Source organism: Trichomycterus rosablanca, chromosome 10 (assembly GCF_030014385.1).
Source record: "Trichomycterus rosablanca isolate fTriRos1 chromosome 10, fTriRos1.hap1, whole genome shotgun sequence".
NCBI lineage: Eukaryota > Metazoa > Chordata > Actinopteri > Siluriformes > Trichomycteridae > Trichomycterus > Trichomycterus rosablanca.
The window spans coordinates 28,490,700-28,517,905 of record NC_085997.1 but is presented as its reverse complement, the minus strand read 5'-3'; the positions used below and the strand labels follow the sequence as shown (position 1 = coordinate 28,517,905).

The window sequence follows — 27,206 nt, the reverse complement described above, 5'->3', positions numbered from 1 at the left end:
GAATATGCTACAGAATGGAACGCTCCTACAGCATTTTTTTTTTTTTTTTTAATATAAATTTTTACCCCTTTTAGCGCATCCAATTGTTCAATTAGCATCAATCTCTGTCTATGCCGAACCCTGCCCTGACGGAGGTGATTGAAGCTAACCCGTATCCCCTCCGAAACACGAGCAGCAGCCAGATGCATCTTTGCCACCCACACATTGACGAGTTTGGCGCCACCTAGCGTTGCATGCGGAGAGACACACCCTAAGGGCACCCTCTCCCATCTCTGTGTAAGCGCCTCCAATCAGCCGGCAGAGAACGCAATCGCATTCTGACAGAAAGAGACCCACATCCGGTTCTTTGTCCCACCCCCCACATGAGCAACCGGCCAATCGTTGCTCATATAGCCACTCAGCTTCGAACCGGTAAAGCAAGGCTGGATTCGATACCACGCTCTCAGAATCCAGCCCTGGTTGCAGCGCGTTTCTTTTTACCGCTGCGCCACCTGAGCGGCCTGATTTTAATTTTTAGTAAGAAATGCTGTTATTTGCGTTCACACAGATGATGTGTCAATGAAACGCTTGATTGGCTTTCTAACGAGTTAGTGTTTTACTTCACAACCCAGAAAAGTTTGGAGGTTTTTATATATGCACACATTTACAAAATAACAGATTATATTCGTAATGGGACAGCACGTGGTTATAAATTTAATAGCATCTGGAAGAACATAAGCTAAGGTAAGCAGTGGTTATGATTTTTTTTGCAGTTTTGGATTTTGGCCGCTGTGCCGTGATTTATCACGCGCGTTTGTTTTGCAATGAAAACAAAACGTATCAGTTTAAGCTTTTAACTGGTACCTTCTTGTTACGGAAGTTACATTCATTTGCACAATGACTAGGAAAGTAAAACGGCAAAATACAGTTGCTAATCTGTTGTTGTTTTTTATCTGAACTTACATATTATTTGTTTATTTCTACGCTACATTTCCAATATATGTTTTTTTTGTATATCATATTGACTCGTGACTTGACTCGGACTCTAGTCTAAAGACTCGTGACTTGACTCGGACTCTAGTCTAAAGACTTGTGACTTGACTCTGACTCGTATTTTGTGACTTGTGAACATCTCTGCGGTAATCTTTGTTCTCATTTATCATCTCGCCTCATTTTTCCACGACACTTACAAAAATAAAAAGAGATGATTTCATTGTCCTACTTAATTCTATTTTGCAAATATAAAAAAAATAAAATTGAATGCCTGCAACACATTCGAAAAAAAGCTGGGACAAAATGTGGACACTGTGAGATCACCTTTCCTATTAGATTAATTGTTACAGTTTTACAAGTGAAATCTTCGCCTGTTCTTGTTTAATACAAAGATATCAGTTGCTCAACACTCAAACGCTGTTGTCAGATTCTCCTCGTCATGAACCACCATTCATTTTGCAAGGGAAGAAGTTCTGGACTGCAGGCAGGCCACACAAGCGCACACACTCTGTGTCTACAAAGCCACACTGTTGTAAAACATGCAGAATGAGACCGGACATTGTGTTGCTGAAATAACCTGGAAAAAGACTCACCTTTTTGGCAGCATTTGTCTCTAAAATCTCAATATATGCCTCCTCATTAATGGTACCTTCACCCCCGCACTGATGCACCCCTATACCATGTCTGGATGGCCCTTTAGCATGGAAAACTAGATGTCTAAGCTAAAATGTGAACTCATCTGACCACATCACACATTTCTACTGTCTTTTGTCCATTCTAGATAAGCTCAAGCCCCTAGAACTCAGCAGCATTTCTGCATAGAATTAAGATTTGGTCTTCACCATGTGTGTGCATGCCTTTGAGCTGCCAGCGGTCACTTTGTCACTGCACTAATGTGTTACCTTATCTGCAGGGTTCCTAATGGGCATCACAGCATCTCCTATCACCTGCACCTGCAACCCGTTACTAGACTTCTTACTCCATCAGCTTATAATTAGCACTGTACAGTTGTACAGATTACAGTTGTATGATAGGCAGCAGACCAATTATCCACAAATCCACAATACAAAAAATAAACAGCATTAGATCGCTGTCAGAAAGTCTGAATTTGGTGTTTAATAATAAAAAAAAAGAAAAACCCTACAAACAGGAACTATATTAATAAAAGGACAAATGAGAATTTGAATGACAAATTCTGAAATGGCTCTAATGGCTTTCTTGTTATTTTTCATAATTTTTATGATTATTTGAGAAACTAATACAGATCCATATACACTGATCAACCATAACATTAAAACCACCTCATTGTTTCTACACTCACTGTCCATTTTATCAGCTCCACTTATAGAAGCACTTTGTAGTTCTACAATTACTGACTATAGTCCATCTGTTTCTCTACATACTTTTTTTAAACTGCACCACCATGGTATAGGTATATTTAGGTGGTGGATCATTCTCAGAATTAACTGAGAAAGCTCGAACCCAGAGAACGTGACAAGGGTTTTCTGAAGTACTCCTGAGCCCACGTGACAGTTTTGACAGTATTTCCAGATTTCCTGAATCTTTCCACAATATCATGTATGGAAGAAGGTTGAAGACCTATATTATTTACATTCTTGCTTTGAAAAATGTTCTTTTTGAAGTAACTGACAATTCTCTTGCAAACTTTAGTGCAAACTGGTGAACCACAACCCATCGTGGCTTGCAAATACTGAGCTTTTGGTAAATCCTCTTTTTTCTGGATCTTCCTTTTAGTGTTATCAGTTCACCTGCTTATTGTCGTGGTAGCAATTGGTGTGGCTTGAATTTCTGAAATAATTAGGAGGCGTGTCCACATACGTTTGGCTATGTAAATTAGCTATTAATAAAAGTATGCACAGTAAGAGAAGCCATGTGTTCTTATCCTCGAAGAAGCCCAGTTGGTTCAGACGCTTGCTCTTTTAATTTCTGACAAATTGCGATCATTATTACACTAGCTGTAAGATTTTTTTTAACAAGCCCACTGTTCTGAGACTTGCACATATAGATTTAGTTAGGAGAGCACAAACCCACACACAATCTGCTTCTATTAACATATGCATCACGCCATCCTAACCCCAAACACTGCGCAGATTAGCACTGCTTAAAAATAAATCCACCAGACCATATTCATTTCTGGTTGGCCAGCAGAATCCAAGATAACAGGCTGAGAATAGTCTGAGAATATGGCTAATCTCTTGTAACATACTGCAGCTAAATCGTATCCATATGGTGACTCACTCATGCACCACTGATTTTATTGTAGAACACTTACACAACAGTAGTTCCAACTACGCAATTTGATTGATTTAAAAGTTTTAAATCTTGTTCTGATGTCTAGTACCAGCTTTTTAATTTATTTTTATTTATAATTCAACCAAAACTGGATCACACTGCTGACCATCTGTTGCTAAGTAACAGTAACATCCCTCGAAACTTGGGTGAAAACATTTTAAACATCAGTTCAAACACCAAATAATGGATGGATTTAGAAGTGTAACTTGTTTAACTTCAATGTGTATTCAGAAAGAAGTGTGACAAAGAAGTGTTAATTCAATACCAGTCAGTGCCCATTGCCATCTATCAAGCACATGCACTCTGTCAGGCAGCACGGTGGCTCAGTGGGTAGCACTGTTGCCTCACAGCAAGAAGGTCCTGGGTTCAATCCCCAGGTGGGGCGGTCCGTGTCCATTCTGTGTTGTTTGCATGTTGTCTGCGTGGGTTTCCTCTGGGTGCTCCGGTTTCCTCCCACAGTACAAAGACATGCAAGTGAGGTGAATTGGAGACACTAAATTGTCTAAGACTGTGTTTGATATAACCTTGTATAATGATTAACTACCTTTTCTGTCATGAATGTAACAAAAGTGTAAAACATTAAATTTAAATTAATTTTGCCCCCTTCCAGACTTTTTTAAATGTATTGCAGGCATTAAATTCAAAATTTGTTTAGCTTAGCAAAACACAAATACTACAACCCCAAATCAGAAACCCTCAGACGTCACTGCATCAAGAACCGCCACTCAACAATAGCTGATATAACCACCTGAACAAGGGATTACTTTGGCAAACCTTTGTCAAGCACTACAATACAGAGTTACATGCACAAATGCCACTGTGCAACTTTACTGTGCAAAAGAGGAGCCTTATGTAACCATGTCCAGAAGCGGCATCGACTTCTCTGGGCTCGGAGGCATCTACGATGGACCATCACACAGTGGAAACGTGTATTGTGGTCAGATGAATCAGCATTCCAGGTCTTTTGGGGAAAAAAATGGACGCTGTGTGGTCCGAAACAAAGATGAAAAGGACCATCCAGACTGTCATTAGCAACAAGTCCAAAAGCCAGGGTCTGTCATGGTATGGGGCTGTGTCAGTGCCCTTGGCAAAGGTCATTTACACTTCTGTGGTGGCAGCATTAATGCAGAAAAGTACATTGCGATCGTAGAGCAACATGTGCTGCCTTCAAGATGTCATCTTTTCCAGGGAAGTCAATGCATTTTTCAACAAGACGATGCAAAACCACATGCTGCACACATTACAAAGGCATGGCGGGTACAGGTACTGGACCGGCCTGCCTGCAGTCCTTACCTGTCCCCAATAGAGAATGAGTGGAGAATTTTGAAGCGAAAAAATGCGACAACCCCATACTGTTTCACATCTTAAGACGTGTTTGCAGGAAGAATGTGTCAAAATAAAAGCTGAAACACTAAATCACTTGGTATCCTTGCTGCCAAAACATCTTTTAAGTGTGGTGAAAAGGAATGGCAACATTACAAAGTGGTAAATGCTTTACTGAAATGCAGGAATGGATGTTTATTAATAAATGAAATGAAGTTGTGCAGACAAAACATGAAATATCTCAGGTTCATCCTGTCTGCAATCAAATAAAAGTCAAAGTAAATGTAAGAAACTGTGTTTTTTTTTTTTTTTTGCATTTTTCATGTCGTCCCAACTTTTTCTGATTTGGTGTTGTAATTCACTCACCTAAAACATTAAAAATAATTTCCTGCTACTTTTGTCAGTTAAATAAAGGTTCGGGAGACTTAACAAATTATAACATTGTTTTCATTGCATGTTTAATATCCCAACTGCTTTGTGTAATGTTTTGTCAATCTGCAGCTTTCACTAAAACATTAATTCTTGTAATAAATGTGTTTACTTTCGTTTAGGATCACTAGTTTATAGACAAATTGCAGGCTTAAATTTAATACAAATGTCACAGACCGTTAGTGTTGAGTGTTTATGTGCGGCAGCTTTGATGTATCACACAGTGTCACTGTACATCATCATCAGTCATTTCTCACTAATGTTCTCTTAATGTAGTCACTTTGTAAATGAGTCTCTGAGCTCTATATACTTATCTGGTGGACTCTGACTGTGTATGAAGCTATTTGTAATTTGTCAGCGCTAAATATACCTATTATTATGCTACATGATTTGTAGCTATATGCAAGATTCAATTTTGTCCCCTCTAGTCTTATCCCATTTTTAAGTGACGGGTATGTTTAATCAAACCAGTGACTAAGCTTTAACAAAAACACTGAATATATTATCTTTGTTTAATAAAGAATTAAAGGATTGTAGCTCATAGATGATTCATTATATGAGAACAGTTGTATTAAGGTCCACAAGAGATCCATTCAAAATAATTTGATATATGGCCAAAAGTTTGTGGACACTTGACCATGAACTGTTTGTACATCCCATTCTATAACCATAAGCATTAATATACACTGATCAGCCATAACATTAAAACCACCTTCTTGTTTCTACACTCTGTCCATTTTATCAGCTCCACTTACCATATAGAAGCACTTTGTAGTTCTACAATTACTGACTGTAGTCCATCTATTTCTCTACATACTTTTTAAACCTCCTTTTACTCTGTTCTTCAATGGTCAGGACCCCCACGGGGCCACTACAGAGTAGGTATTATTTAGGTGGTGGATCATTCTCAGCACTGCAGTGACACTGACATGGTGGTGGTGTGTTAGTGTGTGTTGTGCTGGTATGAGTGGATCAGACACAGCAGCGCTGCTGGAGTTTTTAAATACTGTGTCCACTCACTGTCCACTCTATTAGACACGCCTACCTAGTTGGTCCACCTTGTAGATGTAAAGTCGACAAGAGACGATCGCTCATCTATTGCTGCTGTTTGAGTTGGTCATCTTCTAGACCTTCATCAGTGGTCACAGGACGCTGCCCATGGGGCGCTGTTGGCTAGATATATTTTTGGTTGGTGGACTATTCTCAGTCCAGCAGGGACAGTGAGGTGTTTAAAAACTCCAGCAGCATTGCTGTGTCTTATCCACTCATACCAGCACAACACACACTAACACACCACCATGTCAGTGTCACTGCAGTGCTGAGAATGATCCACCACCCAAATAATACCTACTCTGTAGTGGTCCTGGGAGAGTCCTGACCATTGAAGAACAGCATGAAAGGGGGCTAACAAAGCATGCAGAGAAACAGATGGACTACAGTCAGTAATTGTAGAACTACAAAGTGCTTCTATATGGTCAGTGGAGCTGATAAAATGGACAGTAAGTGTAAAAACAAGGAGGTGGTATTAATGTTATTAGTGTATATAAACATATAATATAATATTAAATACTATAAAAATAGTATAAAACCCTTTCCAGGAGTTAATAACTCTACCCCCCAAAAAACAGCATTGTGGGAATGCACTGTTATCACTATGCACTCCCACAAGGTTATTCTGCCATTGACTAAACCTAGATCTGTCTATCATATTGTCAAATAGTGAAGTGTGAATCATCACTCCATAAAGCAGGTTTCCACTACTCTAAAGTCCAGTGGCAGCATATGTTACACCACTCCAGCCAGTGCTTGGCATTTACGTGGTTCAGCACTTGCCGTTTCTGCTCATAGTTTGTAGCTGACCCCTTTGTGGCTGATCCTTTTATACCACAAATAAAAAGGGGGGCATCCAATGACAGTCAGTGTAAATCTACTGAGCTCTGTAGCAATATAGCTGAAACATCTGAATACTGTCACGGTGGGGCTAAGGACTAGACAAAGACAAGACAAAGGGGGCGGACACACGCAGAGATGTAGGGCAAGATATTTATTAAAGAACTAAACAAGGGAATGACAAGAGTATGGAACATGAACTAGGTACACGGACTGGGAACACGGACTGGGAATATAAACTAGGGATACAGACTAAACATAGGTTAGGAACATAGGCTAAACACAGGCTAGGAACACTGGCTAAACACAGGCTAGGAACACTGGCTAAACACAGGCTAGGAACACTGGCTAAACACAGGCTAGGAACACTGGCTAAACACAGGCTAGGAACACAAACTAGGAACTGACTACAAACAAGTGCAAGAAACATAGAGCAAACCAGAGTCCAAAGAAACCAAAGTAATCACCTAGGAAGTCCAACACAAACAAGTCAAAAATAACCACCATAAACCAAAATAACCCCTGCCAGCCTGTTCCTCAGCTCTCCTTTTTAAACTGGTCCCTGATTAGGAACAGCTGGGGCTGATTGCTCAGGGGGACCAATCAGGAGTGAGGCATGGTAGGAGTGAGTGTGCTCACGGAGAAGAGGGGCGTGGCACATATGAGCACACCAAGGCTAGCAGTGTGACAGATGCCCCTCCCAAAGGCACTACACCTGGAGTGCCTTAAAAAACAAAAACAAGGAGGTCCTGGGCCCTGCGGGGTAAATTTGAAGTCATTAAAAATGTCCTCAGGCAGGCATGACAAAAGTTCAGAAGCGCCGTCGGTGGGTGCTGATAAAGAACCAGGAGCACCTTTGGAGACAGGAGTGCCATCAGGGGGCACCGACTCTGGAACAAGAGCGCCATCGGAGGGCGCCAACTCGGGATCAGAAGCACCATCAAAGGACACCAAATCTGGAACAGGAGCGCCATCAGGGGGCGCCAACTCAGGAACAGGAGTGCCGTCGGAGGACACCAACTCTGGAACAGGAGTGCCGTCGGAGGACACCAACTCGGGAACAGAAGTGCCGTCGGAGGACACCAACTCGGGAACAGGAGTGCCATCAGGGGGCACCAAATCGGGAACAGGAGCGTCGCCGAGGGACGCCCATTCGGGAACAGAAGTGCCATCAGGGGGCACCAACTCGGGAACAGGAGCGCCGTCGAGGAACGCCCACTCGAGAACAAAAATCAACTGCGGTGAGCCTGGCGAAGCGGCTTCGGGAGTCAGCTGCGATGAGCCTGGCGAAGAGGCTTCGGGAGTCAGCTGCGGTGAGCCTGGCGAAGAGGCTTCGGGAGTCAGCTGCGGTGAGCCTGGCGAAGAGGCTTCGGGAGTCAGCTGCGGTGAGCCTGGCGAAGAGGCTTCGGGAGTCAGCTGCGGTGAGCCTGGCGAAGAGGCTTCGGGACTCAGCTGCGGTGAGCCTGGCGAAGAGGCTTCGGGAGTCAGCTGCGGTGAGCCTGGCGAAGAGGCTTCGGGAGTCAGCTGCGGTGAGCCTGGCGAAGAGGCTTCGGGAGTCAGCTGCGGTGAGCCTGGCGAAGAGGCTTCGGGAGTCAGCTGCGGTGAGCCTGGCGAAGAGGCGTCCGGAGTCAGCTGCGTGGACCCTTGAGAAGAGGCGTCCGGAGTCAGCTGCGTGGACCCTTGAGAAGAGGCGTCCGGAGTCAGCTGCACAAATCCTTGAGAATCTCCTTGATTCAGCTGTGAGGACTCTGGAGTGGTGTCCAAAGTCACTTGCGAAAACACTGGAGAAACGTCAGTCAGCTGCGAGGACCCTGGAGAGGCGTCCAAAGTCAGCTGCGAAAACACTAGAGAAACATCACTCAGCTGTGAGGACCCTGGAGAGGCGTCCGAAGTCAGCTGCGAAAATCCTTGAGAAACTCCTTGAAACAGCTGTGAGGACTCTGGAAAGGCGTCCGAAGTTAACTGCGAAAACACTGGAGAAACGTCATTAATCAACTGCACACATCCTTGAGAAACTCCTAAATTAAGCGGTGAGGACCCTGGAGAGGCGTCCGAAGTCACTTGCGAAAACACTAGAGAAACATCACTCAGCTGTGAGGACCCTGGAGAGGCGTCTGAAGTCACTTGCGAAAACACTGGAGAAACAGTACTCAACTGTGAGGACCCTGGAGAGGTGTCCGAAGTCACTTGCAAAAACACTGGGGAAACGTCACTTAGCTGCGAGTACCCTGGAGAGGCGTCCGAAGTCAGCTGCAAAAATCCTTGAGAAACTCCTTGAAACAACGGTGAGGACCCTGGAGAGGCGTCTGAAGTCACTTGCGAAAACACTGGAGAAACAGTACTCAACTGTGAGGACCCTGGAGAGGTGTCCGAAGTCACTTGCAAAAACACTGGGGAAACGTCACTTAGCTGCGAGTACCCTGGAGAGGCGTCCGAAGTCAGCTGCAAAAATCCTTGAGAAACTCCTTGAAACAACGGTGAGGACCCTGGAGAGGCGTCTGAAGTCACTTGCGAAAACACTGGAGAAACGTCACTCAGCTGTGAGGACCCTGGAGAGGCGTCTGAAGTCACTTGCGAAAACACTGGAGAAACAGTACTCAACTGTGAGGACCCTGGAGAGGTGTCCGAAGTCACTTGCGAAAACACTAGAGAAACGTCATTCAGCTGCGTGGACCCTGGAGAGGCGTCCGAAGTCAGCTGCAAAAATCCTTGAGAAACTCCTTGAAACAATGGTGAGGACCCTGGAGAGGCGTCCGAAGTCACTTGAGAAAACACTGGAGAAACGTCATTCAGCTGCGAGGACCCTGGAGAGGCGTCCGAAATCAGCTGCGAAAACACTGGAGAAACGTCATACAGCTGCGAGGACCCTGGAGAGGCGTCCGAAGTCAGCTGTGAAAACACTGGAGAAACGTCATTCAGCTGCGAGGACCCTGGAGAGGCGTCCGAAGTCAGCTGCGAAAACACTAGAGAAACGTCACTCAGCTGTGAGGACCCTGGAGAGGCGTCCGGGGTTAGCTGCGAAAACACTAGAGAAACATCACTCAGCTGTGAGGACCCTGGAGAGGCGTCCGAAGTCACTTGGGAAAACACTGGAGAAACGTCATTCAGCTGTGTGGACCCTGGAGAGGCGTCCGAAGTTAGCTGCGAAAACACTGGAGAGGCGTCCGAAATCAGCTGCTTGGACCCTGGATATGCGTCAAAAGTCAGCTGTTTGGACCCTGGAAAGACCGGACTCAGCTGCGAAAACACTGGCGAGGCGTCCGGAATCAGCTGCTTGGACCCTGGATATGCGTCAGAAGTCAGCTGTTTGGACCCTGGAGAAACTGGACTCAGCTGCGAAAACACTGGAGAGACGTCCGAAATCAGCTGCTTGGACCCTGGATATGCGTCAGAAGTCAGCTGTTTGGACCCTGGAGAAACTGGACTCAGCTGCGAAAACACTGGAGAGGCGTCCGAAATCAGCTGCTTGGACCCTGGATATGCGTCTGGGAACACAGACTGGGAACACGGACTGGGAATATAAACTAGGGATACAGACTAAACATAAGCTAGGAACATTGGCTAAACACAGGCTAGGAACACTGGCTAAACACAGGCTAGGAACACTGGCTAAACACAGGCTAGGAACACTGACTAAACACAGGCTAGGAACACTGGCTAAACACAGGCTAGGAACACAAACTAAACATAAGCTAGGGACATTGGCTAAACGCAGGCTAGGAACACTGGCTAAACGCAGGCTAGGAACACTGGCTAAACACAGGCTAGGAACACTGGCTAAACACAGGCTAGGAACACTGGCTAAACACAGGCTAGGAACACTGGCTAAACACAGGCTAGGAACACTGGCTAAACACAGGCTAGGAACACAAACTAGGAACTGACTACAAACAAGTGCAAGAAACATAGAGCAAACCAGAGTCCAAAGAAACCAAAGTAATCACCTAGGAAGTCCAACACAAACAAGTCAAAAATAACCACCATAAACCAAAATAACCCCTGCCAGCCTGTTCCTCAGCTCTCCTTTTTAAACTGGTCCCTGATTAGGAACAGCTGGGGCTGATTGCTCAGGGGGACCAATCAGGAGTGAGGCATGGCAGGAGTGAGTGTGCTCACGGAGAAGAGGGGCGTGGCACATATGAGCACACCAAGGCTAGCAGTGTGACAAATACACGTAATAAATAACAAGTCAGGGTTTTTTGAATCTGAGATCTGTATGATCTATGCTTATTTATTAATTTTTTGTTAATTATCTTACATTAAAACTAATTTGTAGGTAATTATATTCCAAGAAATTGGACATAAGTTACAGGTACCTTCCAACAAAAGACAGTCTTGTCCCATAATGCTTACTAAAATTGGAGAATATAAAGCCAGAATTTTAGACTCATAGATTCTCTCGTGATATTTTCCCTTTCATCCCAGCCCTAAATGTTTGGGTCAGGGGATGACCTGTGGAAACAGCTTGAGTCTGTAGCCATCAATCCATTTTTGTCATACTTTTGATGTATATTTTGTACCATTATCCTTCTTAAAGATCATCCACAGCCCAGTCTTTGCTTCTTTTTAATCTATGGTGTTTTATAAAAAAAAGATAATCACATTGGTCATCTTCTGGGTGCACAAACTGTACAATGTGATGATGTAGAACCCAATATCCAGCTGTGCCTGCATGTTCTGCCTTGATTCTCAGCTCAGATAATATATCACTTCTGTATTTTAGTCACCCTACTTTTAGGTAATGCAGCAGTAGTAAGATGGATGCAGGTCTTCTATTAGCATTTTCCATAATTCCTTAGACCATAAATATGATGTCTGAGGGTATGACTGGCCAGTGCAGAAAAGAAGGTAGGTAGGTAGGTAGGTAGGTAGGTAGGTAGGTAGGTAGGTAGGTAGGTAGGTAGGTAGGTAGGTAGGTAGGTCGGTCGGTCGGTCGGTCGGTCGGTCGGTCGGTAGGTAGGTAGGTAGATAGATAGATAGATAGATAGATAATACATCTAAATAGATAGACAGACAGACAGACAGACAGACAGGTAGATAGATAGATAGATAGATAGATAGATAGATAGATAGATAGATAGATAGATAGATAGATAGATAGATAGATAGATAGATAGATAGATAATACATGTAGATAGATAGATAGATAGATAGATAGATAGATAGATAGATAGATAGATAGATAGATAGATAGATAGATAATACATCTAAATAGATAGACAGACAGACAGACAGACAGGTAGATAGATAGATAGATAGATAGATAGATAGATAGATAGATAGATAGATAGATAGATAGATAGATAGATAGATAGATAGACAGGCAGACAGACAGACAGGTAGATAGATAGATAGATAGATAGATAGATAGATAGATAGATAGATAGATAGATAGATAGACAGACAGACAGACAGACAGACAGACAGACAGACAGACAGACAGACAGACAGACAGTACACCAGGGTGGCAGTTTATGTCAGGCCAACAAAGACTTTCACCCAGAGGTAATTCTTCTTATGCATGTTTTATCTGTATGTTTCTTAGAGGTGAGAGGAAACCAGAATACACAAAGAAACCTACTCAGACATGCAAAACAGACCTCCTGAAATCAAACCCCCTGAACCCTACTACACCAGTCGACTCCTTAAATGCAAGGACATTACCTTACTGTTCTTTACCTACATACTTTAAATTATTCTCAGCAGATGAGCAACTATCCTCCCTGTTTCTGTGCACATCCTGCTAAGCCATGCCTGAGCGAATGTATCAGTATGTGTGTGGGAGTTCTTTTGGATTACCCCTGAAGGAGAGAGAAGCACGGAGAAAGAAATAGATAAATAGAGAGAAGCTGGCCAGGGATTTTTTTTTTGTACATATACAGTACAATACACACAAGTTCCTGAAAATAGTTTGCTAAGCACAGTGTAGCTGACTCATTTAGAGTGCAGTAAATTCTCCTCACACCTCCGAACTGTCAGGTAGTTAGCCTTGTTTTGACATTAGCCTGCACATGTTGATTTGGGTCGGCTTCCAGGCTGGGGTCAATAAACAGAAGCCAACAATATTGAAGGATTATATATAATGAGCTGACCATGTCGTGCTCTGAAGCGCACAGAGGCATGAAAGGGCACTGGAGTATATATACACACCACGACACTGCAAGGTGGTGCTAGGATCTAAAGGAGGGGTGGAGGTTAGGTTTATTTTAAGGGCTATTGACCAATCAGGGGCCCTTAAAGATGATACCATATAAATATTTAAACGGTAGTCTCATGCACTTAAGGGTCGTGCAGCAATAATCCAGATTGCCATATTTGCATTACAAAGCCATCACAAAACAGACTCAGTAGATGAGTTATTTTAAAACTACACTATATTCGCTCGTCTGCCTTCACACGCATATGAACTTAAGTAACATCCCATTCTTAATCCATAGGGTTTAATATGATGTCGGCCCACCCTTTGCAGCTATAACAGCTTCAACTCTTCTGGGAGGGCTTTCCACGGGGTTTAGGAGTGTGTTTATAGGAATTTTGACCATTCTTCCTGAAGCACATTTGTGAGGTTAGACACTGATGTTGGACGAGAAGGCCTGGCTCACAGTCTCCGCTCTAATTCATCCCAAAGGTGTTCTACCGGGTTGAGGTCAGGATGCTGTGCAAGCCCGTCAAGTTCTTTCACACCAAACTCACTCATCCATGTCTTTATGGACCTTGCTTTGTGCACTGGTGCGCAGTCATGTTGGAACATGAAGGGGCCATCCCCAAACTGTTCCCACAAAGTTGGGAGCATGAAATTGTCCGAAATCTCTTGGTATGCTGAAGCATTAAGAGTTCCTTTTACTGGAACTAAGGGGCTGAGCCCAACTCCTGAAAAACAACCCCACACCATAATCCTCCCTCCACCAAACTTTACACTTGGCACACTGCAGTCAGACAAGTACCGTTCTCCTGGCAACCGTCAAACCCAGACTCGTCCATCGGATTGCCAGACAGAGAAGCGTGATTCGTCACTCCAGAAAACATGTCTCCACTGCTCTACAGTCCAGTGGCGGCGTGCTTTACACCACTGCATCCGACGCTTTGCATTGCACTTGGTGATGTAAGGCTTGGATGCGGCTGCTTGTCCATGGAAACCCATTCCATGAAGCTCTCTATGCACTGAAGGCCACATGAAGTTTGGAGGTCTGTAGCAATTGACTCTGCAGAAAGTTGCCGACCTCTGCACACTATGCGCCTCAGCGTCCGCTTTGTCATTTTACGTGGCCTCAGTCGACTGTGGAATATTTATTAGCAAGGAAATTTCACGACTGGACTTGTTGCACAGGTGGCATCACGGTACCATGCTGGAATTCACTGAACTCCTGAGAGCGACCCATTCTTTTACTAATGTTTGTAGAAGCAGTCTGCATGCCTAGGTGCTTGGTTTTATACACCTGTGGCCATGGAAGGTATTAGAACACCTGAATTCAATGATTTGGATGGGTGAATGAATACATTTGGCAATATAGTGTATGTTAATTTTTAACATATGTTTAATTAATTAAAAAAATTAAAAATGCCCAAGGCAAGTTGGATATTCCACTAGCACACCAGCTCCGAGATTTTGAACACCCCGGTTCGAATCTCAGCTCTGCTTCTGGTCGGCTGGGCACCATCTAACAGACACAATTGGCAGTGCCTGTAGCAGACACAAATTGGTCACTATGTCTTCTGGGTGGGGAAATGATCGGACTATTTGGGTGGGGTCTTCAATTTTAAAGTTATGTTAATTTTAAAGTTAATTTTAATTAAAACGCTGTACAAGGACCCTGGTTAACAGACCGAGCCTCATGTGAGAATCCGAAGCACGGGTGTATAAAAGGGGGACTGTGCACACGTCAGAGGATGCGTGAGTAGCAATATACCCTCCTCGAACACAATTGGGGATCCACAGCAGCAAAAGACAAATTGACTATGCTAAATCGGGATATATATGCATAAATAAAAAGAAAAAAATTGCCAAATAAATAACACACGCAATTGCTTGCTGCTACTTTAGTTTATCAAACAAACCAAAATATCTTAACCCTTTTTGTCGAACTTTGCCTTATTTTAGGTCTTCATTTCTGTGTGCATAAGCTGGAGAAGCACAGTTTGGGTTTTGCCAAATGATTGATGTGGCAGCTCATTAGGCTCAAGTGGCAGTTCTATACATAATAAATTTTTTGCACAGAATATGTACAAATTATTCTTTAAACTGAAAGTGACTAGCGTAGCACATCTAGTCCTAATTTTTGGACCATAGTATACTCTAATTGAGCTTAGTGCTACTTACCTACAAGCGACTCTAAACCCAGGATTGCAATTATGTATTAGGTATCCACAGTATTTTACAGGATGTCTGCATTTTTAACATTGTTTTGGCTAAACTGGAGTGGTCTGGCAATGATAGATTGTTATAGATCCTAATGGTTCTGAAAAGTACTGTGAGTTGAGTAAATGTGCAGTTCACAGCTGTCATTAGAGCCAAGGAAAGCATAATTAATCACAAACAACTTACAAAAGTGCGATGCTCATGTCCTTGGTGATTTTCCTTCTAATGGCTGTAAACCAAAGAAGAAATACAGACACATGTGGCTTTTTTGTTCATTACTGTCTGCATTCTCAACCTTAAAAATGAAGCATAACTATTAATCTGTATACTGGCTACATAACTAACATGCAAATCAGTTAGAGCCTTACTTATTGGCTTAAAAAGGCAAAATTGGGCAAAGTGAAATGCTATGCTTTGCTTTTGTTTACAATAATACTATGGTAACAAAAAAGTTGATAACAATAGATCATAACAAGCCAGTTTACTGTGTCAAGATGTATAAAATTGACCCACTACATGAAAATATAAAAGTAAAGTAAGTTATGATGATCTATGTGTAATGCCTATTAATACATTATGATAGTTTGTGTTCCATAAAGCTGAAGTTCATTAATGCATTTTAAATTAATTAAATCTAGATTACTAAACATAAAAATCCCAGTTCCGTTAAAGGTTGGGACATTCTGTAAAATGCAATAAGAATGCAATAACAAAAATCAGTATGTCTGTATCTGTTTTTTCTTTTTTAACTACAGTGGTACCTTGTAATTCAACGTCCCCTAAACTCAAAATCTTTGAAACTCAGCGCCCTTCGTCAAGAAATTTGTACCCTTAAACTCAACATTTCCCTTAAACTCAACGTGTTCAGTTTGTTTTTTTAAAATGTATTTATTTAATTTCAAATTAACAATGAACTTTGTTCAGTGCTCGGCGTGAGCGGTGCCGTAAAACGTCATCAAGTGTGAATATGAGATGAATCTGCATTTGTGTGGAATAGCTGTCAAATACAGTCTGAAAGCGTCCACATGTATCTGTGTTTAGCTGGATTTTTCTCACTGTTTCACTTTTAAACTTGTGTTATAGCTCAGGGTTCTGAGAAATTGTAAGAATCAGCTTTTTATTTCAGTGTTTTTATATTATTTTACATAATTATTTACATATTATTTTACATAAAGCCTAAAATATATGCAGTTCAACAGGACCATGGAACACATCAACAGGTTTCCCATACATCCTTATGGAAAAAAATACCTTGAAACTTGTCTTCGTCTTCGAAACGTCTTTTAAACTCAACGCCACTCCCAGACCCAACTGACGTTGAGTTTCAAGGTACCACTGTACATTGATTATTTGTACTTGTGGAAGTATCTAAAATAGATGATTTTAATATTATAAAAAAAAACTAGCATTAATTGCTAAAGCTGGACAAAAAGGTACACAGGTAATGTCCTTAATGTCTGTTTATTTTTCTTGCTGCTTGTCCTACATTAAAAAGACTGATGCGTAGTTGCTAGGAGATGAGGTCAGCTCTTTAGTTGCAGGATGATGTACCTGAGATGCCTTGCAGCCCATCTCGAGCTTACCCTTTAACCTTATTGAACATTTGATACACTCTCTTAAAAATGACTGGACCCGAGGAGCTGTGTGTAACATTGTTGTGTGGACGTTAGCCAAGCCATTGTTATTAATGAAACAAGACTGACCTAAAACAAAGATGTTCACTGTATAAGAGAAGCTGCTCTGACACCAGGGACATGATCCAGATTGTGAATTATATACATCCATGCTAAAGATGAGCTCATATTTTCCAGGGTGGTTGGCAACTAGCAAATTAGATGCATGTGAGAACCTTGCTAAAAAGGTCTGTCAGATTGCAACCATCTCCAGTAACTACTGTGGTCATAATTTATTTCCTAACTACTACAAATAATCTCACTCACTTACAGTGTTTTACAATTTACCGTTTCAGCCAAAAACTGGTACAACTGAGAATTTTGTTTTCTGCAGTTGCTGATTAGACTTTCCCAACAGTGCCCAGTTTTAGACCATTCTGGAAGTTCTCTCATTTGCTTTGTTTAGTTCATATTACAGGATCATAAGGTCTTGACTGTAACTTGGCTATTCCAAAAGACACAACAGTCATAATGCATCGGTTTTTGTCAAGGTATGGTTAACTAACCCAACTTGTGTATTATTGTGTATTATCTGCATTGGTCTGGATAGAATTTAATGTCATTGTTTTCTTAATAATTGTAAGCCATCCATACCCTGCTACAGCAAAACAGATTCAAACCATGAGTTTTGTGTTTTTTTGTATTGGAGCAATGTTTGATCTGTGGTGTTCTGCACTAGTAATTTGAATTTGGGTCCAACCACTGTCAAGCTGTCAAATATAGTAAAATATATAGAAGATAAAAGATATAATAATTCTAATAACAATAAGTGTCTGCTAAAAATGTACATGCCGTAATGTACCCTTCATCATGCTTTACCATTTTTAATTAGTGTGTAGTGCTCTCTTTAAAAAGAAGCTGGGTGTAAACACTACACTACAAGTACTGACTGTAGTCCATCTGTTTCTCTACATACCTTTGTAACTTGCTTCCACCCTGTTCTTCAATGGTCAGGACCCCCACAGGACCACCACAGAGCGGACCACCACAGAGCAAGTATTATTTAGGTGGTGGATCATTCTCAGCACTGCACTGACACTTACATGGTGGACGCTGCCGACGGGGCGCTGTTTGCTGGATATATTTTTGGTTGGTGGACGATTGTCAGTCCAGCAGTGACAGTGAGGTGTAAAAACTCCATCAGCATTGCTGTGTCTGATCCACTCATACCAGCACAACACACACTAACACACCACCACCATGTCATTGTCACTGCAGTACTGAGAATGATCCACCACCCAAATAATACCTACTCTGTAGTGGTCCTGTGGGGGTCCTGACCATTGAAGAACCAAGTGAAATCAGGCAGAAAAGGTATGTAGAGAAACAGATGGACTACAGTCAGTAATTGTAGAACTACAAAGTTCTTCTATATGGTCAGTGGAGCTGATAAAATGGACAGTGAGTGTAGAAACAAGGAGGTTGTTTTAATGTTATGGCTGATCGGTGTATTTTATGCTTATGTAAAATAATGGGGTTGTTTTTGACACTTATACACATAAAATAACACAAATATAATATAAAAACACTGAAATAAAAAGCTGATTTCTACAATTTCTCAGAACCTCGAGCTGTAACACAAGTTTAAAAGTGAAACAGGTGGAAAGGTTTGCCTACTTTTTATTAATGATTAATCAGTTCTTTATAAATTGATCATTTAGCCAAACTTTTTTTGCAACTATACCTTATTTTATGTTACTCCCTCTTTATTCCAGGCTAAGAAGGAGCAGTGAGTAATGGAGTCTCTGTTCGGAGGGGAGCTGGGACTGCTGGGCAGCAGCGAGGGCTTAAAAGAGGATGGCTGTTGGGCAGGTTCGCCCCTACCTGAGGACATGTATTCAGCCTCGCACTTTGCCCTTATCAGCGCCTACCAGGACATCAAGACCCGGCTGGCCGGCCTGGAGAGGGAGAACACCGACATCAAGAGGAAGCTCAAGCTCTATGAGATAAAGGTAAAGCATTAAAGGAAGAAATGTCACTGATTTAACAATTCCCTGTACCTGGGATTTTAAATTGAGTGATTACATGGTGTGAGGTTCCGATTAACCCAGAAGAGCAACTGTGATCAATGAGAACTCTGATTGGCAGGATAAATGAGCAGACACATTGATGCTAAGGGGTTGACCTCCTTGCGGGGCATTAATAATATCTCTTGGGAGGAGACGTAGCTTTTTACAAGCAATGCCTAGACCCTGACTTGTTTTATAAGGGCTTTATTTATATCCTGTCTGGCATGCAAGCTTGGCAGTAAATAAGCAATTCTTCCTTGGCATAATGATGGAGATAAATGTATACATAAAATATTGTAAATACATTTTATATGGATCAGAGACTTGTCACCCAGACAATGACCATTAATATGTACTGTAGCTTGTCTAACCCTTGATGCTTTAACCACCCTTACATCTGACAGCAGGAACATGACTGTAGACCGTGTTGGTTAAGGAAGCAGGAGTGTTATGCAGAGAACCTAGAGGTGGACATTAATGATGACAAACCCTAGGCCACATATTAACCTCATGTTTAAATCATCCTAACAGGTGGTCATGCTGGAGCTGATAATCCCATGTGAAGATCTTATGGGGAATGCCAACGAATAAAACGGTGCTAAAAATTCAGACCTGCTACAGACAGGCTGTACGATGCCATATTAGGGCCACTGTAAAAAATATTTTTATGTTTTGATTTCGAGATAAAAGTCGAAATATTATGAGCATAAAGTCGAAATATTATGAGCATAAAGTCGAAATATTATGAGAATAAAGTCGAAATATTATGAGAATAAAGTCGAAATTATTTTGAGATAAAAGTCGAAATATGAGAATAAAGTCGAAATATTATGAGAATAAATTCGAAATATTATGAGAATAAAGTTGAAATGATTATGAGAATAAAGTTGAAATATTATGAGAATAAAGTCGAAATGATTATGAGAATAAAGTCGAAATATTATGAGAATAAAGTCGAAATGATTATGAGAATAAAGTCGAAATATTATGAGAATAAAGTCGAAATGATTATGAGAATAAAGTCGAAATGATTATGAGAATAAAGTCGAAATGATTATGAGAATAAAGTCGAAATGATTATGAGAATAAAGTCGAAATGATTATGAGAATAAAGTCGAAATGATTATGAGAATAAAGTCGAAATATTATGAGAATAAAGTCGAATTATTATGAGAATAAAGGTCGAAATATTATGAGAATAAAGTTGAAATATTATGAGAATAAAGTTGAAATTATTTTGAGATTAAAGTCGAAATATTATGAGAATAAAGTCGAAATATTATGAGAATAAAGTCAAAATATTATGAGAATAAAGTCAAAATATGAGAAAAGTCGAAATATGAGAATAAAGGTCGAAATATTATGAGAATAAAGTCGAAATATTATGAGAATAAAGTTGAAATGTTATGAGAATAAAGTCGAAATCATTTTGAGATAAAAGTCGAAATTATTTTGAGATTACAGTTAAAATGATTATGAGAATAAAGTCGAAATATTATGAGAATAAATTCGAAATATTATGAGAATAAAGTTGAAATGATTATGAGAATAAAGTTGAAATATTATGAGAATAAAGTCGAAATGATTATGAGAATAAAGTCGAAATATTATGAGAATAAAGTCGAAATGATTATGAGAATAAAGTCGAAATGATTATGAGAATAAAGTCGAAATGATTATGAGAATAAAGTCGAAATGATTATGAGAATAAAGTCGAAATGATTATGAGAATAAAGTCGAAATATTATGAGAATAAAGTCGAATTATTATGAGAATAAAGGTCGAAATATTATGAGAATAAAGTTGAAATATTATGAGAATAAAGTTGAAATTATTTTGAGATTAAAGTCGAAATATTATGAGAATAAAGTCGAAATATTATGAGAATAAAGTCAAAATATTATGAGAATAAAGTCAAAATATGAGAAAAGTCGAAATATGAGAATAAAGGTCGAAATATTATGAGAATAAAGTCGAAATATTATGAGAATAAAGTTGAAATGTTATGAGAATAAAGTCGAAATCATTTTGAGATAAAAGTCGAAATTATTTTGAGATTACAGTTGAAATGATTATGAGAATAAAGTTGAAATATTATGGCCAAAGAGTGTGCAGCCGCCGTAGGCTTGTCAGTTCAGAGAAGCACGGGTCTCAGTACCTGGATTGGCACACAAAAGCTGAGGGCAGTCTCCAATGCGCATTACTGTGGTTATCTAATAACCCCCGATTATTTTTGGGTGGTTGTTTGTATTGTACGCTTCCATCCACATGACATCATGACTAAACCCGTCAATGCAACCATTTATAGCGATGCCACACAGGGTGGTGCACATTCTTCAAAATAAAGACAGTTTATTACAAAGCCGTTTCAGCGTCCTTACACTAATAACAAACTGCTGATGTGCAGGAGATCGAGGATTTCTTTATTTGTGAAACCGATATGAAAGTATAACTTTACCAAATCATGAACATCCCTCACTTAACACAAGGAGGTTGCTATGGTCATAATATTTCGACTTTAATCTCGTAATCATTTCGACTTTATTCTCAAAATCTAAACTTAAAAAATATTTTTCTTTAAAGTGGCCCTAATACACCATCGTAGGGCTGAAATTCTTAGTGCATACCCTTTTAAAAGGCTGTAGGAGGTTTGGAGCACACAAAGCACACAACTCTAGATAGTTGTGAATCATGAGGGTCGAACCTTATACTGCAGGTGTTACTTGTTACCAAGTCAGAATCTAATCGACTCTGGCTGGGTCCTCTGGGTCAGGATGTCTGATGTTAAAAGAAATGAAGCATTCAGGGTACATTCCTGATGAAAAGTCGTAGCGCCACGAAAATAACAGAAATTCACTTTCTTTCTGGGAAAAGAGCACTAGTGATGTTCGGCACTGAGGTGTTCTAGTTCACTTTGAAGTTGTTGAACAGACTCAAGGTCAAAGCCAATACAATAAAATATAATAAAATAAAAATTATGGTGATAAATGGCTGGATGCTTGATTTTATGCACTGAATGTATTTGCAGTGGGTAGCTTAAATACGTAGATACATTTAAAGAACAGTTTACTTCCCAGTAACACAGTTACACAAAGCTTCACATCATTAAAAAACATTATAAGAACAGTAAAACAAGTGTACACATTGAATTACATATAATTATTATTTTCTCTCTATACACCGATTAGGCATAACATTAAGACCACCTTCCTAATATTGTGTTGGTCCCCCTTTTGCTGTCAAAACAGCCCTGCAACTGCGATGCACTGTGTATCAGAACCAGCAGTAACTTCTTCAGCAATTTGAGCTACAGTAGCTCGTCTGTTGGATTTTACACTTTTCCTTCCTTGGACCACTTTTGATAGATACTGACCACTGGAGACCGGAAACACGCCACAACAGCTGCATTTTTGGAGATGCCCTGACCCAGTCGTCTAGCCATCACAATTTGCAGAAAACCATAGCAGCCAGTCTTCATGCAAAAATCAAGAGTTGAACCCAGGTCCTCAGAACTCATGTCCCTGTGTCACACCCTCTTTTTTTATTATATTTATGCATTTTCTCTCATTTTCTCCCAATTTAGCATAGTCAATTTGTCTTCCGCTGCTGGGGGATCCCTGATTGCAGTCGAGGTGGGTATATTGCTGCTCACGCCTCCTCCGACTTGCGTGCAGCCCTTAGCGAAACCCTTTCTCACCCATGCATTCTGCACAGGCGCCTCTCTATTTGCTAATCAGGGTCCTTACACAGTGCTTGAAGACCCCACTCACATAGTCCGGTCATCCTGCCCTAGCAGAAACGTGTCTGCTGCAGGCACTGCCAATTATGCCCGCTAGATGGCGCCCAGCCGACCGATTGCAATGCCGAGTTTCGAAATGAGGAGTTCAGAATCTCGACGCTGGTATGCTAGCGGAATATCTTGCTGCGCCACATGGGTGCCATCACACCCTATTTTTAATCGCAGGCATGTGCTACTACAACTAATATTATAATTAATATTTATTTATTTACCTACAGTAACCACTTTATCAGGCAATTCAACTTTTGTAAAGAAAATCTCGCTTCTTTATTAGATTGGACTCATTGTCTTTGGCTTTATAGATTATTTTTTGGGATAAAAAGTTTAAATTAAGCACCAAACGTGATTTTATAATATCTTTGCATTTATTCATTACTACTTAATATGCTTTGCTATAAATAAGCAAAATGTAAATTAATCAACTGATAAAAATGATCTAGAAGTTATAAACTTTTGGCTACTTACATTTCAAATACATGCTCCCTATATACTTGTGCATCATTCCTATACCTCCTTACCTCAGTGGACACAATAGTGCATCTTGCTTACCATGTGTAATTGGATCATTAATCTTCCTGGTGCTGTTGTAGTGCTGGACTGACAAAGACTGCTGCACTCAGCACTGCCAGATGACCATGATCCGCTCTAACCTCTTCCCTAGAGCATTTAGTCCACCCTTATTGTCTGATGCTGCAGTCTGGCTGAAATGTTAAGGTCTCAGCACATGTGCTTACAAATACCCTCATAACTGGTGCACATCTGAAAACATAGGGAAGACAGTTTCATGGAGAATACATGATTTTGCAATGCAGGTCAATATAAGAGGTTGCTCCATTTATAGCTCCTTGAGTCATTCGAGGCTCAGCAGGTGTACGTAGGTGTGAGGAGGAATGTTACCGAACACCAGCTGTTATCATGGCATGCTGCTCTCCACAGATACTGCTCAGCACTAAACTAAACAATACAAACATACAGTGTATCACAAAAGTGAGTACACCCCTCACATTTCTGCAAATATTTTATTATATCTTTTCATGGGACAACACTATAGAAATAAAACTTGGATATAACTTACAGTAGTCAGTGTACAACTTGTATAGCAGTGTAGATTTACTGTCTTCTGAAAATAACTCAACACACAGCCATTAATGTCTAAATGGCTGGCAACATAAGTGAGTACACCCCACAGTGAACATGTCCAAATTGTGCCCAAAGTGTCAATATTTTGTGTGACCACCATTATTATCCAGCACTGCCTTAACCCTCCTGGGCATGGAATTCACCAGAGCTGCACAGGTTGCTACTGGAATCCTCTTCCACTCCTCCATGATGACATTATGGAGCTGGTGGATGTTAGACACCTTGAACTCCTCCACCTTCCACTTGAGGATGCGCCACAGGTGCTCATTTGGGTTTAGTCCATCACCTTTACCTTCAGCTTCCTCAGCAAGGCAGTTGTCATCTTGGAGGTTGTGTTTGGGGTCGTTATCCTGTTGGAAAACTACCATGAGGCCCAGTTTTCGAAGGGAGGGGATCATGCTCTGTTTCAGAATGTCACAGTACATGTTGGAATTCATGTTTCCCTCAATGAACTGCAGCTCCCCAGTGCCAGCAACACTCATGCAGCCCAAGACCATGATGCTACCACCACCATGCTTGACTGTAGGCAAGATACAGTTGTCTTGGTACTTCTCACCAGGGCGCCGCCACACATGCTGGACACCATCTGAGCCAAACAAGTTTATCTTGGTCTCGTCAGACCCCAGGGCATTCCAGTAATCCATGTTCTTGGACTGCTTGTTTTCAGCAAACTGTTTGCTGGCTTTCTTGTGCGTCAGCTTCCTTCTGGGATGACGACCATGCAGACCGAGTTGATGCAGTGTGCGGCGTATGGTCTGAGCACTGACAGGCTGACCTCCCACGTCTTCAACCTCTGCAGCAATGCTGGCAGCACTCATGTGTCTATTTTTTAAAGCCAACCTCTGGATATGACGCCGAACACGTGGACTCAACTTCTTTGGTCGACCCTGGCGAAGCCTGTTCCGAGTGGAACCTGTCCTGGAAAACCGCTGTATGACCTTGGCCACCATGCTGTAGCTCAGTTTCAGGGTGTTAGCAATCTTCTTATAGCCCAGGCCATCTTTGTGGAGAGCAACAATTCTATTTCTCACATCCTCAGAGAGTTCTTTGCCATGAGGTGCCATGTTGAATATCCAGTAACCAGTATGAGAGAATTGTACCCAAAACACCAAATTTAACAGCCCTGCTCCCTATTTACACCTGGAACCTTGACACATGACACCAGGGAGGGACAACGACACATTTGGGCACAATTTGGACATGTTCACTGTGGGGTGTACTCAGTTATGTTGCCAGCTATTTAGACATTAATGGCTGTGTGTTGAGTTATTTTCAGAGGACAGTAAATCTACACTGCTATACAAGCTGTACACTGACTACTCTAAGTTATATCCAAGTTTCATGTCTATAGTGTTGTCCCATGAAAAGATATAATGAAATATTTGCAGAAATGTGAGGGGTGTACTCACTTTTGTGATACACTGTACATTCACCCAATTCTCCATACCAAGGGATAGATTTAATTTAAACATTAAATGCGTACGAGGTGGCTCCTCCACAGCTTGGTTGTAATGGTCTTTTCAGTTTTTGAGCTCCTGAACACACCGATCAGCCATAACATTAAAACCACTTCCTTGTTTCTACACACATTACCATATAGGAGCACTTTGTAGTTCTACAATTACTGACTGTAGTCCAACTGTTTCTCTGCATGCTTTGTTAGCCTCCTTTCATGCTGTTCTTTAATGGTCAGGACTCTCCCAGGACCACTACAGAGTAGGTATTATTTGGGTGGTGGATCATTCTGAGCACTGCAGTGACACTGACATGGTGGTGGTGTGTTAGTGTGTGTTGTGCTGGTATGAGTGGATAAGACACAGCAATGCTGATGGAGTTTTTAAACACCTCACTGTCACTGCTGGACTGAGAATAGTCCACCAACCAAAAATATCCATCCTACAGCGCCCCGTGGGCAGCATCCTGTGACCACTGATTAAAGTCTAGAAGATGACCAACTCAAACAGCAGCAAGAGATGAGCGATCGTCTCTGACTTTACACTTTCTACAAGGTGGACCAACTAGGTAGGAGTGTCTAATAGAGTGGACAGTGAGTGGACACAGTATTTAAAAACTCCAGCAGTGCTGCTGTGTCTGATCCACTCATACCAGCACAACACACACTAACACACCACCACCATGTCAGTGTCACTGCAGTGCTGAGAATCATCCACCACCTAAATAATACCTACTCTGTGGTGGTCCTGACCATTGAAGAACAGTGTGAAAGCAGGCTAAAAAGGTATGTAGAGAAACAGATGGACTACAGTCAGTAATTGTAGAACTACAAAGTGCTTCTATATGGTAAGTGGAGCTGATAAAATGGACAGTGAGTGTAGAAACAAGGAGGTGCTTTTAATGTTATGGCTGATCGGTGTATAATTTTTATTGTTTTGTTTATTTGATTTTGAATTAGTTTAATTGCCACAAGTTAATTAAAGGACAAGAACTAAGCCATAAGTAAAAGGAACTGGCTAAAGATCTCTGGGGCTTCGATGAAGCTAGGCAAAACCGTAAACATTCCTAGGGTTTGGGAGATAAAAAAAGAGCCCTTACTAAACTAGCTCCAAAAGTCATGTGCAGAAATGTGGGAACTTGTTGGAACAACAACCATTCATGCAGTACTTCATGTATTAGGGCTTTATAGTAGAGTTGCAAGACAGAAGCCACTGTTGAGCAAATGGCATATGACTGTCCTCTTGGTGTTCGCTAAACTGCCTGTAAAGGACTTTGGCAACATTAAAGAAAAAGTCTGATCTGAGTTGAAAAGTTTAAACTTATTGGGCAGAACATCAAGCATCATGTCTGGTGAAAAACAACAAATGCACATCATCTGGCTGACATCTTCTCAGCTGCTGGAACAGGATTGAAGATTGCAGATTGAACCCAAATACAGGAACATCCCTAAAGAAAACCTCCTCTAGAGTGCTTGCGGACTCAGACTGGGGCGTCAGTTTACTATTCAACACAAAAATGACCCAAAGCATGCAGCCAAAATAACACTTGGGTGGGTAATTTTCTGAACATGCCTGAGAGAAGAAGAAGCCCTTTAATTGCCATATATACATATACATACAGTATGTACAGTACAACGAAATTTTTTCTTCGCATATCCCAACTTGTTTGGAAGCTGGGGTCAGAGCGCAGGGTCAGCCATCATACGGCACCCCTGGAGCAGAGAGGGTTAAGGGCCTTGCTCAAGGGCCCAACAGTGGCTGCATGGCACAAACCCTATCAAGTGTCTGTAGAGAGACCTTAAGATTGCAGTTTACAAATGCTTGCCATCCAGTCTGATAGAGGGTAAG

General features: G+C 41.3%; 1 protein-coding gene across 1 annotated transcript in view; it reads left to right on the top strand.

The window, feature by feature from the left end:
• Positions 1-27,206, top strand: part of tbkbp1 (TBK1 binding protein 1) — a 108,370-nt gene that overhangs the window by 39,756 nt on the left and 41,408 nt on the right. Inside the window, exon 2 of the mRNA XM_063003763.1 lies at positions 18,672-18,908. Coding sequence (XP_062859833.1) covers positions 18,693-18,908 — 216 coding nt within the window. The 5' untranslated portion in view covers positions 18,672-18,692. The remainder of the gene's footprint in view (positions 1-18,671; positions 18,909-27,206) is intronic.